Below are 17,500 nucleotides of genomic sequence, written 5' to 3'. Positions count from 1 at the left end.
GAGGGAGGGAGGGAGGGAGGGAGGGAGGGAGGGAGGGAGGGAGGGAGGGAGGGAGGGAGGGAGGGAGGGAGGGAAGGGGGGAGGGGGAGAGAGGGAGAGCGAGGGAAAGATGGGATAGAAGGGAGAGATAGATTGAGCGAGAAGGAGAGAGAGAGAGAGAGAGAGAGAGAGAGAGAGAGAGAGAGAGAGAGAGAGAGAGAGAGAGAGAGAGAGAGAGAGAGAGAGAGAGAGAGGGAGAGGGAGGGAGGGAGGAGGAGAGGGGAAACAAGCGAAAAAAGGGAGAACTGAACGCCGATCACCAAAACAGCTTCGAGGGGCCTTGGAACGTGCTCGAACCAGGCATTATGGTGATGAGAGAAAAGAGGGAGGGAGGGAAATGAAGGAAGTTGAAGGGGGAGAAGGGAGGACGGAGGGATAGGGGAGAGGGAGGGAGGAAAGGGGAGGAAAAAAGAAATATGGTTAAGGAGAGGGGGAGAAAATAAACAAAAAACGAAAACACTGAAAAAAATGAGAGGAGAGAAGTGAACCGGAGAGAGAGGGGGGGAGGGTGGAAGGAGGTGAGGTGGGGGGGGGGGAGAGGAGAGAGAAAGAAGGAGGCAACAATGACTACCTCTCATCCACTCTGCCCCTTCCCTCCACCCCCTAACCCTCGTTCACGTCATATATTTCCGGCTAGGAGCGCCTAAAGCATATAAAACTTGCGATATGATAATCCTCGCGAAGTTATGGTAGGAAGTTATTCCCGGAGTTACGACAGGCCGGGAGGAAGCGCAGGAGAGCCTCCCACCCTCCCACACACACACACACTAACTCCACTCACAACCCTCTCGTTCCACCTATAACCCCATCACTCCACACTCACCTCATCCACAATCCCCTCCACCACACTAACTCCACCCCTCCCTCCACCACACTAACTCCACCCACATCCCCCTCCACCACACTAACTCCACCCACAACTCCCTCGCTTCACACTAACTCCACCCACAACCCCCTACTCCACACTGACTCCACCGGAATAAGCCATCACAGTGCTGCTATACACTTAAACCATAAACCAAACATCTTTATGCGCCAAAGGAGAGTAAAAACCCAGGGCTAGCCACGGCAAGCTAATGTCTCTGCCACCTGCCGCCCCTAGCATCCCCTTGGCACCCTGGTACTCCCTAGTATTGGTACCCTCTTGGCATCATTGGCACTACTACACTCCTATCACCTCTTGGCACCCCTTTAAACCCTAACACCACCTAACACCTCTTGGCACCCTGGCGTAATTGGCGCTCCTGTACTCCCATCACCCCTTGGCAACCCCCTATCCCCGGTTGGCACCTTTTGGCATATTTTGGCACCCTAGGATGCTGCGTCTGCGATAGCGAAATAGCCATGACAATAAGGAAGTTCCGCAAAACTGGACCGTCGCAGATATTCCTGTGACCGCGAAGGGGGCAGAATCATGCACTTCCTCCATTCGTCATGCGAGAGGAGTACCTTAGTTTCCATCTCTCTCCCTCTCTCGCTCTCGCTCTCTCGCTCTCTCAAGATGGTATTTGCTTCGGAAGGCATATCACTTCCTTTGACTATCCGCAAGTCGAAAAAGTCTCACTATTTACCCCCTGTCCCGGGAAAAGGCTGAGGGAGTAGGATGGAGAGAGAGAAAGAGAAAGAGAAAGAGAGAGAGTTAAATAAGAAAGAGAGAGATAGAAAGAAAGCGGAGGGGGTTGGGGCGAATATACATGGTTTCATCTTCCTCGCCGCTATGGTTTCTTATTCCACAACCAAGAAAGAAAAACCGCCTTTTACCTTCCTTTCTTCCGTCGTCCCACACGGCGGCAAGAAAAGACGGCTCTTAAGACGACGACAACGGCGGACGGACGGAAGACTTCATTCCACCCGCGCCATTCCCCTCTCCCCTTTCCCCTCGCTCCTCGGGCAGCGCAAGAAATCATCGCCCCTTAAAAACACGACGCCACATTATTCTCCACTTCTTTCCTCCTCCTCCTCCTCCTCTTCCCTTCTCCCTCCTCCCTCCCCTCCATCCTCACCCCAAACCCTCCTTCTGCCGACCCTTTAATCGTCGCAAGAATTTCCGCTTCTCCCAGGAATTAGGACTCGGGATTCTTAATTAGCTCTCGCTGACGACGATGGCGACGACGACGACGACGACGACGAAGGCTGTTTCTCTTAGCTGGCGTGTGGCGAATCGACTCGTCTTATTCGCTTCTCCCTTTCTTCTTTCTCCCTTTTCCGCTCTTGGATTTCATGCCGAATACATGTTCGCATTATTCAACAAAAACAAAATTGATGGCGCTTATCTCCCCGCTTTATCTAAAACAGGAAATTAGACTTTTATCTCTACATCGTGTGTGAAAAAAGGATCGTGCGGTTTCAAGCCGCACTTCAAAGGAAGCATTACGCTTACAACCTCTAAATACCTATGGGATATTACTGGAACTTTAAAACACGGAAGAACGTAATCACAGTCGCTTCAATCCGGCAGACCAAACTTTACCCATTACCGACTTGAACTGCACTGTACCGGCCACTGTGCCCCACAATACACCACATACTATACCCTTCACTGTAACCCCTCCCTTCACTATACCGTTCAGGATTTCCGATGCCTCTCTCATCAAGCATCATTTTCGACTGTCACGAGTCCAATCAAAGGCAAGCGCTCTCAAAAGAATACTTTTTTCTTTTTTTCTTTTTTTAATACACATAATTTTTTCCCTCCCTCGCACTTACGCGAATTTATATTCATCCCAGAAACTGTTTCGCAATTGCGGCGTTGCGCTTTTTCTCGTTAAACAGCCTCGTTCCCCCTCGTCCCTCCGCTGGAATACATCACCATGAAAACATGAGCGGCCCCGCGTCATCCTCTTCCCACCTCAAAATGAAAATGGTTTAGCACTTTTATGATACGGCTGACAGAGCCATGCGCGGGAGCGGGAGGGGGAGGGGGAGGGGGAGGAAGATGAAGGGTGCTTGAGAGAGAGGGAGAGAAGGCGGGAGGGAGGGAGGGAGAGAGGGGGGAAGGAGATGGACGGAGAAGCAGAGGGGGAGAGGGAAAGGAAGAAGGAGGGAGAGAGAAAGAAAAGAAAAGCGGAAAAAAGGAAAGAAAGAGGAACGGATACAAGAATAGCCCAAAGGGAAGGGAGTCCAAAGGGAAGACCCACCCGAGTGGAGGTTGATGTTGAGAGGGGAGGGGGGTATAGTGGGAGGAATGGATGCAACTATGACCTCGACTGCCGCCTCTGCCAACCGCAAGCGGAGAGCCATTCCACCGGGCTAAGGTCGACGGCCGCTGGAACTCGACTCTCCCGCATGGCCGCGCTGGCATGGCACGCTTGTATATTTCCGGCGCTCGACACACGCAAAATACGACATGCTCGGACCGAACAGGGAACGGTATCGGGAACAAGGGAGGGGGAGAGGTGAAGGGTGGGAGGAGAGTGAGGGTGGGGGGAGAATGAGAGTGGGGGAGGGGGAGAGAGTGAAGGGGTGGGGGAGGGGGAGAGAGTGAAGGGGTGGGGGAGGGGGAGAGAGTGAAGGGGTGGGGGAGGGGGAGAGAGTGAAGGGGTGGGGGAGGGGGAGAGAGTGAAGGGGTGGGGGAGGGGGGGAGTGAAGGGGTAGGTGTAGGGGGAGAGTGAAGAGGTTGGGAAGATGAGGTGTAGGGGTGAGTTTGGGAGGTGGGGGAAGAGAGAGGTAGGTGGGAGAGAGAGTGAAGGAAGTGGAAGAGAATAAGGGAGGTAGGAGAGAGTGAGGGAAGTGGAGATAAGGGGGCGAGTGAGGAAGATGGGGAGAGTATAGAAGCGGACTCTATACAACAAGGGTCGAAGGGAGGATCCCTAGACGGGTGGGGGTATGGAGGGGGTAGGGGGATGAGTGCACGATCTACATCTAAATTGAACGCAAATAAAACCAAATACAGTGTGATTGTTGGTTTTCACTCACGGGAATGGCCAAATGTAGCACGCAATGCAAATATAGCCCAATAAATAAGTAAATAAAATCCCCGCTCCTACTAAATTCAACACTTGAAGCCTCATGAAAATGAAATAACATGGCAGTTCGTCAATGGCTGCTGTTTACACGAGAACAAAAAGGAAAAAGGAAAAAAAAAGGAAAAGTGAACAACTATATTTCACCCCCCTTTACAGAAAAAAACGTACACCTTTTGTTTTTTCTTTTACTATTGCAAAAGTCAATCGAAAATAACACAGCTGCAACATGCCCCGTACTTGCAAGCACAATGGCCGACCTCACGTAAGAACGCCGCTAAGCTCAAAAGCTCGTCAATACGCAGGCACTACATACGGTAAACCTCAAGCAAAGCTATGGAGATCAAAAGGGCATTGTCGGTCTCAATCGGTTCGATATAGAGAAAAAGAAGAAAAAAACACAAATGAAAAAAAAAATAAATAAAAAATATATAAAATAAAACAATCTGAATTCGCGTAACGAAATGGAATATTTTGAGCATTTTTGTTTCTGAATACGTAAGACCTGAAATAACGAAGGTTGAAAAAAACAAAATAAAATGGAAAGCAATAACCCAAAAATCCCTAGAAAATGAAAAAGTTTCAGAGCGAGCGAGCGAGCGAGCGAGCGAGCGAAAGAGAGAGTGAAGGAGAAAGATAAAGAGGAGAGATAAAGAAGGCACACACAGAAGAAAGAATATAAGGAAAAGAGAACATGAAATAATAAAAGACAAAATGGTTAACAATATAAAAAAAAGTCTCCCCGCCCTGTATTCGTCAAGGTGTCGTTTCGCAAATTACAAATATCACAGATTTAATACTCCGGTTTTCTGGTGTGAAAAATCGTTTCCACGTAGATTAAACGCCATTATATACGCATACTAGCTCGTTCGTGATGCAGATTTTCGGGGGCGACGGGCGAAAAAATAAAAAAAAATAAACGAAAGGTAATGAAAAATACCGTAAATACCAGCAATGCCTGAGCCCGCCCAGCATACTCTCTCCTCTCCCTTCTTCCTCTATATTTTCTATCTCCTTCCTGTACAATAATTCTAAAACGAAATTCCCTCCCCCCCCCTCTTTTTTCGTTCCGTTTCACTGGTTTCTTTTTTTTCTCTCTCTCAATTTTGGAACGGCTATAAATTCTAGGCGACACCGAAATCACTAACGAGTTTTCTTTTCGAATTACACGCCTACTATGTGCAGCTTGAAGTGACGCCACGATGACATATGTCACGCGCTGATTGGTCAAGGCACGCCCCCTTGCTCAACCAATCACCGATCGATCTTCGATTTTCTAGGAGTCTTGGCGTTTGCCAGAATTCTTACGGTGGGTAATTCTGTTATTCATATATAATGTACGTGTATTTATACAAGTAGACACTGAGAAATATACATAAGCATACACACACACACACACACACACACACACACACACACACACACACACACACACACACACACACACACACACACACACACACACACACACACAAACACACACACACACATTCCAAAATATTCAGCGGCTGATTCCTTCAGCACATCATCGCTGAAGTGTCTGCCTCAAAAGACCTCCATTGTAGAACATTTACGCGTCTCTTCTTGTGTCATCCTGGAAAACGTGTCAGCTCAAGAACTTCACAGAACAAGGAAAAAAGATCGCTCTTTTTGTAAATAGAAGTAAAACTAACGATAAAAAACAGGTTCCATTTAATTCCATTTTCGGCTATTCACATGCAATAAAACCTGAGAACAACTCGAAAAAAAGAAAGAAAGAACGAAAGAAAAACTGAAAAGATGAAAAAGAAGAAGAAAAAGAAAACGCATTCTCCGCTCAGCTTTAACTCGAGATGAAGAAGGCCTCGCTCGTGTAAACAAGACAACAATAAGAACACAACAAAAAGCGGAGACTAATAACCCCCCCCCCCTATAAAAAGAGAGAAATAAGTCGGGGAAAAACTGGACGGGAATTCCCAGAAAAGAAAGAAAGAAAGCAGAGGCAGAGAGAGGGATAGAGATAGATAGATAGATAGAGAGAGAGAGAGAGAGAGAGAGTACAGGTAATCAACAAGATGGTACTAGTTTCCCCTCCCCCCCCCGCCCCCGTCCCTTCATTCCCTTGTTATTTTCAACCATTAATCATAACGTGTGTTGCTTCCTGAAAAAATAATTAGATACCCCCTTCCTCCCACCTCCTCTCCCTTCTCTACACCCCCCCCCTACACATACTCATACTACCCTGCCCTCTCCCTCCCCACCTGCCTTCTCACGGCTGTTTACTCAACACATGTGCGCCCCCTCTCCTTACCCCCCATCTCCCCCTCTCTCTCTCCCCTCATCCCATCAAGTCATCCCCCTACCCCCCGCCCCCCGCCCTACCCCTCACCCCACTTCTCACTCAACTTCCCTTCGCTCTCTCGTCTTCTCTTTCCTCGTCCTCCCTCAAGACTTGCCTTTTAGATAGATAGATAGATTGATTGATAGATAGATTGATAGACAGAGAAACAGAGAGAATAAGAGAGAAAGAGAAAGAGAAAGAGAAAGAGAGAGAGAGAGATGTAAATCGTGTACAGATGGGTAAACATAAACATAAGGACGCGGATGAAGCAAGATACATATTTGAATGTGTTTCAGCGTGACGGTGAGTAAGTGAGTAAGTAAGTGAGTAAGTGAGTGAGTGAGTGAGAGATGGGGCGGAAGGGAGGGTGGGGTTATTGCGTTGGTGGAACCGAACCTTCCTCTTCTCTCTCTTTCTCTCTCTCAAATACAATAAATATGGGCGACGATGAGAATATTGCCAGAGAGAAGAGAGGGAGAGAGAGGGAAGGGGGAAGGGGGAAGGGGGAGGGGGGAAGGGGGAAGGGAGAAGGGGGAAGGAGGGAGGGAAGGGCTGAGGGGGTAGGAGAAATTTACCGGCCACGCAATTCGGAATTCCTTGCGCTTCAGGCTTTTGTCGCGACGGGAAAAAAAGAGAAAAGGAGGGGAAAAAAATGGATTCCAGAAGAGGGTGCCGAGGCCGCGCGCCGATTCGGGATTGTGTTCCGCCGACCGCGCGAAACATCACATCCGGGGCTTCGGCGCGAGCTGTTCCGCGATTAATATTTACCCGGGGGGAAGGGAGGAATGGAAAGGGGAGGAAGGGAGGGAGGGAGGTAGTGAGGGGGAGGGAGAGAGGTGGAATAGGAAGCGGGGGAGGGAAAGATGTGGGAGGGAGGGAGGGAGGGAAGGAGAAAGAGGAGAGAGGGTGAGGGAAGGAGGTGAGAGGGGGAGACGGGATGAGGGGAGTGAGAGGAGAAATAACGAGGAGAGAGAAATGCATAGATGCAATACATACAAACATATAAACAGACAAACAGACATATAAACATTATGTAAACATTACAAATCATTATAAAACCACGTGCTATCTTCCTATAGCAACACAAACCACACAGCGCAACCAGCCTCCCATTTTCTCTTAGTATAGACTTGCAAACTACACCCAACATTTTTTTTCCCCAACCTGCAGCTCGCATTCCAGTGTTCTCAAAATGTAATATAAAAGTCCCCTCTATGCTGTAGAGTAACACAAAAATAATACCTCCATGGTAAATAACGCCAAATATATAGCGATGCATTACGAATCTCCGCCAAAAGTATCCCACACAATTTCGCGCCATTTTTTGTTTATTTGTTTGTTTGCCTATAATAATCAGTCGTTATCGTAAATGAGAGGGAAGGAGGGAGAAATAAGGAAAAAAAGAAAGAGAAAAAAAAAAGAAATAGAGAGTAAGAGAGAGACAGAGACAGAAAGAGACAGAGAGTGAGAGAGAGAGTGAGAGAGAGAGAGAGAGAGAGAGAGAGAGAGAGAGAGAGAGAGAGAGAGAGAGAGAGAGAGAGAGAGAGAGAGAGAGAGAGAGAGAGAGAGAGAGAGAAACAAAGAGAGAAGAAGAGAAAGAGGGAAAGAAAGAGAGAGAGAGAAAGAAAGATAGAGAGAGAGAGGGACAAAGCCAAAGACGAGAAGTGAAAGCCGTGGAATTTCTGATCCGTCTCTCGCTCGCCTCATCTCCACGAAAGGCTTAATTCCGCATGCAACAGACGATCCACTATGCAACAACGCACATGCTTGAACTCGTGTCCCGTTTCCTCTCGCGGCGTCGACCTTTTGCCCTTTCTCCTCTTCCTTTTTTTATTACCAGTTTCTTATATTCCCTTTCTTTACCCATGGATGCGCAATTGCAAAATCAACTCGTAAACCGTCTGATGCAACAGCTAGCTAACTACAGCGCGTTGAGTAAACAACTTCGATGACTGATAGAATGAGGGAGGAAGAGAAAGGGAAGAGAAAAAGAGAGTAAGAGAGGGTGGAAGAGAGGGAGAAGAGAGGGAGGAGAGAGGGAGATAGATAGGAACGGGAAGGGAAGATGAGAGGAAAAGAAAGAATATAAATACCTAATTAGATGAATAAATAGATAGATAGATAGAGATAGAAAACGTGAGAGAGAAAGAAAGAGGCAGAAACACTAAGAAAGAGAAAGAGAAAGAGAAAGAGAGAGATGTGGAGAAAGAAACTCGCCAAACCCTTCAAACCAAAACCCTCCCGCTCCCCTCTTCTCCCTTCCCCCTCCCCTCCCCACCTTGATGAACGGATAAATCATGATGAATGAAGGATCGGCGGGGCTGTCCTAATGGCCCCCTCGTTTACTACTCCCCGAAGGACACTCGAACTGTCCGGAAGGAGAGCGACATTTACAAGGCAACATACCGGGCGGACGACTAAGAGGGAATACTAGAGAATAAAAAAAAGAGGAGGGAGAGGAGGAGGAGGAGGAGGAGGAGGAGGAGGAGGAGGAGGAGGAGGAAGAGGAAAGGAGGAGGAAGAGGAAAGGAGGAGGAGGAGGAGGAGGAGGAGAAAGAGGAAAGGAGGAGGAGGAAGAGGAAAGGAGGAGGAGGAGGAGGAGGAGAAAGAGGAAAGGAGGAGGAGGAGGATTAAAGGAGGAAGAAGAGAAAGTGTGTATGGAAAGCAGGAGTGTTGGGGAAGAAGAAGAAATAGGAAGAAAGGCGAAAGGAAACTGACGGAGAGGGGGAAGAAGGCGTGGCTGACGGAGAGAACAATGCGCCAAATAGGGTAAAGCATTCGCCGAAGGGTGGAGAGCCACGGGGAAACGCCGCTCCGACGAAGGAGACAAAAGTGACGAAGGGGAGAGACGAAGGGAAAGGGGACGGTAGAAGGAAAGGGAAAGGAGACGAACGGAGCAGGACGTCAGAAGGGCGCACAGAAGGGGAGAGAGAAAGAAAAAGAGAAAGAGAAAGAGAAGGAGGGAAAGGGAGGGAGGGAGGGAGGGAGGGAGGGAGGGAGGGAGGGGGAGGGGGAGGGAGAGGGAGAGGGAGGGGGAGAGGGAGAGAGAGGGAGAGAGGGAGGGAGAGGGAGAGAGAGAGAGGGAGAGAGAGAGAGAGAGAGAGAGAGAGAGAGAGAGAGAGAGAGAGAGAGAGAGAGAGAGAGAGAGAGAGAGAGAGAGAGAGAGAGAGAGAGAGAGAGAGAGAGAGAGAGAGAGGAAGAGGGAAAGATAAAGAAAGAAAGAAAGAGAAAGAGAAAGAAGGAGAAAGAGAGAAAGAGAGAGAGAGAAAGGAAAACGAATGCGAGAAGGGAAAGGTAGTGAGTATACTGAGACTGAACAAGGGAACTGTGAGGGTGAACAAGTACATCTGAGACAGAATATGCAGCGTGGGTGAACTAACAGAGACCAGCGTATATAAGAATGGAATTTACAAATAACCAAAGAAAAAATAAATAAGTAAAACAGGGAGCAAAAGATACAAAGAACGTTTTGGAAAAAGAAACAAAGCAGAAACGATAAAAAATCCGAAAAACATAAAATATAACAAACAAACGAAAAAATAAAATAAAACTCACCAAAGCAACCGACGAGAATAAAGAAAACACATATATCCTTATCCTTTTCTTGTTTAAAATACATCCCCACTTTCAAAAAAGAAAAAAAAAATCCAAACGAAAACCGAAAGGGATTCCAAGGAAAGGCAGACGAGGATGCAGAGGAAGAGAAGAGAAATGACGAGATAAGAGCACGGGCACAACGACTATCGCCCGTGAATTATGCACAAAGGTTCACCTCTTGCATAAATAATAGGGCTGTGAAGCGGGGAGCGAAGGCAGTCTTGACACCGCCCCGCTTGCCTGCCTGCCTACCTACCTACCTATCTACCTTCCTATCTACCTACTTATCTATGTACCAACTACCCGACACTTTCATACCTACTTACCAACAACCTGCCACCTTAACAACTACACACGTAACTACCACTTATCTATGCATTTACCTACCGACCTACCTAACTACCTACGTACCTTCTACCCACCAATTACACACGTATCTAACACCTTCCTACCTACTTACCAGCCAACTACACACGTACCTAACAATCACACAACCAACCAACCAACCAACTACTTACCAATAATCTACCCTTTCTCTTTTACCCGCGTGCCTACACACCCACACGTTTCTACGACCCTACGACACACGACCACACTCTTAAGTACCTACGACCTACCTATACACAGCTCTACGACCTTAAGACCCACCTATTCGCGCGCCCAAGCCCCGTAGACGCACATACAGTCTTTTATTTTACTCTACGTTGAGGAAATGGAGAAGGAGAAGAAGAATGAGATTGCTGGAGATCGAGAGATCGAGAGAGAGAGAGAGAGAGAGAGAGAGAGAGAGAGAGAGAGAGAGAGAGAGAGAGAGAGAGAGAGAGAGAGAGAGAGAGAGAGAGAGAGAGAGAGAGAGAGAGAGAGAGAGAGAGAGAGAGAGAGAGAGAGAGAGAGAGAGAAGGGGTGGGGGCAAGGAGGGTATGACGGAGGGATGGAGAGGTCGGTAAATGTAAAGTTGGACTACGAAATTGAGGTGACTATGGCTCGGGGAGAGATGCCTCTGGGGCGACGGGGAGATAACTATGGATGAGAGAGGAAAGGAGGCTGCGGGCATAGAGGGAGGAGGAGGAGGAGGAGGAGGAGGAGGAGGAGGAGGAGGAGAAAGAGGGGGAGGATGGAGGAGGAGGAGGAGAGGAGGAGGAGAAAGAGGGGGAGGAAGGAGGAGAAGAAGATGGAAAAAGAAGGCGAAAGGGATAAGAGAAGGGAGGAGGGAGTAAGAGAAATAAGGGAATAGGAGGAGGCGGAAGAGGAGAATAGATTCTGTAGGCGTGGGGTAACGAGGGCTCGGCGGAGGGATGAGGCAAGAATAGGAACACGAAGATAGACAATGATGAACATATAGACAAAGAAAGAGAATAGAAGAGAGAGAGAGAGAGAGAGAGAGAGAGAGAGAGAGAGAGAGAGAGAGAGAGAGAGAGAGAGAGAGAGAGAGAAAGAGAGAGAGAGAAAGAAAGAGAGAGGAAGAGAGAGAAAGAGTCAGTCCTTCATGACGCCAGACAAGAGAACCCGCCGGTTATAAGGAGTTTAGAAAAGGTCCAAATAAAGCCACTATTGAAGGCCCGGACAAAGCCACTAACGGGAAGATCCAGGATAACGGGAGAAGCCAAGAATGAATGAAGGCTTTCACGAAAATTTCCGGGAAACCCATCCAAGTTAGATCCCCCCCCCGAATGAAACTATGGCAAAATAGTAATAATCATCATCATTATCATCATCCTCATCCTCATCATTCTCTTCTTCTTCTTCCTTCCCCTCCTTCATTTCATTATCATCAATATCGTCCTCACCATCAATATCATCATCATCATCACCATCAATATCATCATCATCATCATCATCATCATCATCACCATCACCATCAACTTCATTCTCACCACCATAACAATCATAATAATAAAAGCCAACACTATAACAACTTTCAATAACGACAATAACACGCGCAATACTCGCCCCTCCAGAAAAAAAAAAATATAATATAAAAATCTGCAAGAAAAATTGGGTTGAGAAAAAAAAAATTGAGACAATAACTACACTCCCCCCCCCCCTTCCCCTCTTCCTTCCTCCCTCCTTCGCAGCCCCACACCTACAACGCGAAAGCATTTCCTCATCTTCTCTTCCCCTCCCGCTGTTCCTCCTCCTCGTCCCCCTCTTTGCTTCTTTGCTTCTTCCGTTCTCTATCCTCTTTCCCTCGTCTTTTTCCTTCTATCATTAACACCTTTCTTGTTCCTGTTCTATAACCTTCACTCCAACCCCTTTTTCCTCCTTCCCATCCCGTCCCTATCCCTTCTTCTATCTCCTCTTCCTCTTTCTCTTCCTCTTCTTTTGATTTCTCCTTCTCCTTCTCCTCCCTTACCCCTCTCCTCCTATTTTCCTCCTCATATCCCTCGACCCTTCTTTCCTAGTCATCCATCCTTCCCCCCACCGCCACCCCAACCCTCATCCCACTCCACTAACCCCCATCCGCCCTACCCTACCTCCTCCTCCTCCTTCGCCGCAGCCCCATCATCTTGTAAGATCCTCGCGGGGGACAAACACACCTGTCAGCCTCTCGAAGTGGTCGACGAAAATTAAAGGAAAACACGAAACACTGAATTTTAACCTCCGGCTGCCGTCCCGAGCGCCATCTATCTTTAATCGGTCTAGGTTGTTGTTATTTAATATAAGGGCGTTGGGCTCGGGGTGGGGGAGGGGGTCGGGAGTGAGGGTGTGAGGGAGGGGAGTGGGGTGAGGGCGTGTGAGAGAAGGGAGGGGGGGGGTGAGGGCGTGTGAGAGAGGATATGTTGGGAAGAGGGTATGGGGTGAGAGAAAGGGGAGGGGGGAAGGACGAGCGAGAAGGGATAAAGGTACAGTACACAAGAGTGTAAAGCGAAGATGAGATGTTCGAGGGGAAGGGGAGAGGAATAGAGAAGGAGCCAGGGAGGGGGAAGGGTGAAGAAGGGGTAAGGGACGAGGAAGGAGTGAGGGAGAAGAAGGGAAGACGATGAGATGAAAAAAGGGCAGAGGGAGGGGGAGGAAGGGGGTAGTGGGCAGAGAGGGGCGATAAGAGCAACCGAGGGCACTCTAATGTACACAGACGGACGTAGGAAGGGAGAGGTATGTGTACACACTTGCACGGATGAATTGAGACGGAAAGGATGGATGGATGGACGGATGGATGGATGGATATTCGGTAGCACACAAAGAAAAGGGAGGAGGAAACCAGCTTGTCATAAATGTTAGTTATTTTGTATGTCGTTAAAACTGCTCTTCACAGATACGAGGAATGACGTTTGCTTCCACGAGCATAGGAGACCTTCTCTGTCGACACTTTCACAAACACGTACGCCCACCCCACGCTTTTATTTCATTACCTGCCCTCCACCCGCCCACATCGTCATCACATTATCTACACTCACGCCACCCACGCGCGTTCATCTTTTAGGAGTGTAGGTGTGCATGCGTGCGTGCGGGCGTCCGGGCGTGCAAGTGAAAGGCAGTCAGTATCTGAGCTTGATCATAGTTAAAGTGCACTCGCTGTCCTTGCTTGTTTATATATATATATATATATATATATATATATACACGTTTTTCTCTTTTACTTATATCACTTTGTTTTATTTTCATTTTTTTTTTCTTCGTCCCTTCCATTACTTTATTTCAAGAAATTAAATTTTTCCCGCCGATGAGAAAACTGTCAACAATATACGTTTTCTCGCCTCCCTCCCCCCCTCCTCCTCCTCCTCCTCCTCCTCCTCCTCCTCCTCCTCCTCCTCCTCCTCCTCTCCCCCCTCCTCCTCCTCCCTCCCCTCCTCCTCCTCCTCCCCTCCTCCTCCTCCTCCTCCTCCTCCTCCTCCTCCTCCTCCTCCTCCTCCTCCTCCTCCTCCTCCTCCTCCTCCTTCTCCCCCTCTTCCTCCTCCTCCTCTTCCTCGTTCACCCCCACCCCACACAAACCCTATATGCTCGCATGCAGGGTGGAGAGTGAGAATGGGGGTGGGGACGTGAGGAAGGGAAGGGAAGGGAAGGGAAGGGAAGGGAAGGAAAGGGAAGGAAAGGAAAGGGAAGGAAAGGGAAGGGAAGGGAAGGGAAGGGAAGGAAAGGGAAGGGAAGGGAAGGAAAGGAAAGGAAAGGGAAGGGAAGGAAAGGGAAGGAAAGGGGAGGGAGGGGAGGGGAAAGGAAGGGAAGGAAGGGAAGGGAGGGGAGGCGGGGAGGGGGGTGTTAATCTTCTTGAATGAGCAACACTTTTCATCGAATCCTTCACCTCCCCCCCTCTCCCCCCACCGCGGAAATCTCACGCCGTAATCCCGGTGGAACCAAGAAAACGCGACTGCCACTTATTGAAAAGTGAACGCCATTTATGAAGCACGCGTTCTGGATCCCCAAAAAAAACTAACAATTAAAAAACAAATATAAACAAAACAAATAAATTCACATAAACAGGGGGGGAAGGTGTTAAAGAGAGATGGATTAAGCGGGGGCAGCAGGGGCCGGGGGGAGGGGGGGGAAGTGTCTCCGCCAACCCTACCATCAACTCGATAGCATGATGGCGTCCCGCTGCTGTTGTCCGTGTTCAGATCACACCTTTTGTCATACTATAAACAAAGCATCGCGGCGTACTTGGAGAACAATGGGGTTAAAATGGGTTGAAAAATATCGAACACTATGTACAAAACCAAAATATGTTCATGTTAATTAAACTAAAATCTAAAAACCCAAATAAGGCACAAAGAAATAAACAATGCTGTAAAAAAAAAATGCAAAAGAATATATGTATATATACAGTGCAGATTCCACCTACCCTTGTTGCAGAGTTATAGTGTGCAGGTCCCCAGTACTTACCTTCCGTAATACCTCATATCACCTGTGTGCTTTTAACCCTTAACCTTTTTTAAGTGCGCCAACACACACCAAACACAAACAGACAAATGCACACAAGAGAAGAAAAAAAAATAACAAAAAAATAAAAACATTAAAAACCACTACAGGACAAAACACATTCTGGGGTCTGTGTGTGCGTGTGTGTGTTAAGAGTGAGTGAGTGAGTGTCCAAATCGGGTGTCCAATCGGTTGTCCAATCGCGTGCGAGAGAGGGACACACGCACCAAGAAGGTTTGTTCCCTGTTTAAGAGTGGCCCTAAGTGTGCCCTTACACCAGAGTAATGGCCCTCGTGTGTCAAGCTCAGTGGTCGGATCTCAGGGAAAGTCCTCGGCATCAGAGCCTCTTCCCTTGAGACAAAAAGAGTTCAACTGTTCAACCGGTTAGTGCCATGAACATCCGCTTGTGTGAGGCTGTTATAAGGCGCCACCATCTGTCCTCCGCATAACGTTAGTGCGTGTGCATGTGGGTTTTTGTGCGTGTGGGTTTATTTGCGTGTGGGTTTGTGTGTGTGTGTGTGTGTGTGTGTGTGTGTGTGTGTGTGTGTGTGTGTGTGTGTGTGTGTGTGTGTGTGTGTGTGTGTGTGCGTGTGCGTGTGCGTGTGCGCGCGCGTGTGTGTGTGTGTGTGTGTGTGTGTGTGTGTGTGTGTGTGTGTGTGTGTGTGTGTGTGTGTGTGTGTGTGTGTGTGTGTGCGTGTGCGTGTGCGTGTGCGTGTGCGTGTGCGTGTGCGTGTGCGTGTGCGTGTGCGTGTGCGTGTGCGTGTGCATGTGCATGTGTATGTGTGCGTGTGCACACTTATGTATGTAAGTACGTATGTAGGTAGACCCCAGGCTAAGAAGGGAAAGAGGTGCGGCGAGGGCGGAAAACAACACAACTTACTTGAGTTTCCACCGTTGACTGTGGTAGGCGAACATGGGGTGGAAAAGAGAGATGGATTAGTAACGTTAAAACAACGACGCGAACAGCTGCAGTAGGCCCCAACACAGAGCGCGGGGCCAGCTAGTAACTAGGGGCCTGTGAGAATGCCGAGTGCACGGCTAGTACCTAGGCTCCGGGTCGCAGACCAGGCGGCCGAGTCCTAGAACACGGCCGGTTAAGAACAAGGGACAGACTGAGGGCTTCCTTCGTCAGACAATCACATAGCAAGACCACGGTAACACTCCTGCTAATGAGTCTCTATAAAGCATCAAACAATATGATATTATAACAATCCCAACAATGGAAGTTGGTAATAATGATAAAGATAATCACGATCATGGTAATCATAACCATAATTATAGTCATTATATAATTAATAAGGAGAAGGAAGCCCTCAGATCTTGTCCAACCTGCTCAAGTCACTTACGTTGACACATAAGAAAAGTCAGTAATTATAAATTGTTAAGACCTAAAGAAGGAAAAAAACAACATATGAGTTAAAATACAAAACTGAATGAAGAAGAGCTTAGATGGTTTAATGGAAACTTTCATCATAGTTGATCAAACACAAATTTTAACAAGTTTGCTGCTCTTTCAAGCTCACTCTCTTCTCTTTACTTTTTTTTTTAGACGTTAGCACAACTTTTTGAAAACACATGACAAACATGTCTGCTTTTAGGGGAGGGGGGAGGAGGGATTAATAATCAAACATCAAGAGAAAATCAGTCAATTCATGCAAGTTACACTACAGGGACACAACAAGACAGACCACATCGAACACTACACACAAACATTCATATTCACGGAGGTCAAAAAATGGCTGCGGGAAGGTGGACAGGCGACAAAATTAGAAAATAAGAGATGAAGGAGGGGGAGGGGGTGTACAAGGGAGATAAAGGGGCATAAAATTATCTATAAGGAAAATGAAAGTTTTTTTTTCTAAGACTTAAGCGACAAAGCTGTCAACGAAGGAATCAGCGCGAAGTGATGAACCCCCAAAAAAGAAAGACAAGAAAGACAGAAAAATAACGCAAAGCAAAATGAACGAAGAAAACAGTGGAGCAATTATAAAGAAAAAAAAAACGTAAAGAGGAGAAACCAAGGGGCGAAAGACCTGTTAGTGGAAAAGAGGATTAAAGCCGAAGGGTCGAAGTCGAATTATGTCCACGTACCAAGAGGAAAGGGAGAAGGAGAGGTATGGTAGAGAAGAGAGGAACATAGAGGAGAAATGAATAAAAGAATGGAGGAGCAGAGAGGAGAAAGATAGAAAAGAAAATAAGTAAAGGGACTAAGAGGCAAGAGGCAAGAGGACTAAAGAGCGAGCTCAATAATAAGAGGAGAGGAGAGGAGAGCAAACAAAAGAACATGAAACAAGAGGATGAGAGAACAAGCAAAGTAGTAAGAGGCGAGAGGAGAGAGGAGAGGAGACCAAACTAAAGAATAAGAGACAAAAGGCAAGAGGTGGGAGAGAGCGAGCAAACGATTAAGAGGCAAGAGGAGAGGAGAGCGAACTACGAAGTAAGAGGCAAGAAGTCAACGAGCCGAGAGGCGTCTCGCTGGGGTCTGGAACGGGGGGATCACAGCGCAACAGGGGACTAATGGACGCTCGCTCTCCGGTAGAAAAAAATAAATAAATAAAATAAAATAATATTACTAGAAAAAACAAAAATAAATAAATAAATACACAGCCATGGGGGGGGGGTGATAGAGGAAGACATCTACAAGTACATAGACAAGGAAACGAAAGCGAGTGAAAGACAATTTCACACGAATGGGATGGAAGGACATTAACCACACATATATACAAAACAT

The 17,500-nt window shown here is 47.6% G+C and overlaps 1 protein-coding gene across 24 annotated transcripts in view; it reads right to left on the bottom strand.

The window, feature by feature from the left end:
* The window catches only part of Lar (tyrosine-protein phosphatase Lar), a 938,228-nt gene that overhangs the window by 68,241 nt on the left and 852,487 nt on the right, over positions 1–17,500 (bottom strand). For 17 of the 24 annotated variants that reach the window (XM_086550318.1, XM_086550308.1, XM_086550325.1 and 14 more), the window contains one exon: positions 15,650–15,667. The exons of the other annotated variants lie outside the window; for them this stretch is intronic. In XM_086550318.1, coding sequence (XP_086406444.1) covers positions 15,650–15,667 — 18 coding nt within the window. The remainder of the gene's footprint in view (positions 1–15,649; positions 15,668–17,500) is intronic. 24 annotated transcript variants of the gene reach the window in all.

Source organism: Penaeus japonicus, unplaced genomic scaffold (assembly GCF_977035675.1).
Source record: "Penaeus japonicus unplaced genomic scaffold, GWHDUDI00000001_assembly GWHDUDI00000023, whole genome shotgun sequence".
Lineage (NCBI taxonomy): Eukaryota > Metazoa > Arthropoda > Malacostraca > Decapoda > Penaeidae > Penaeus > Penaeus japonicus.
The sequence above is the reverse complement of the archived record's forward strand: the minus strand, read 5'-3'. Positions and strand labels throughout refer to the sequence as shown.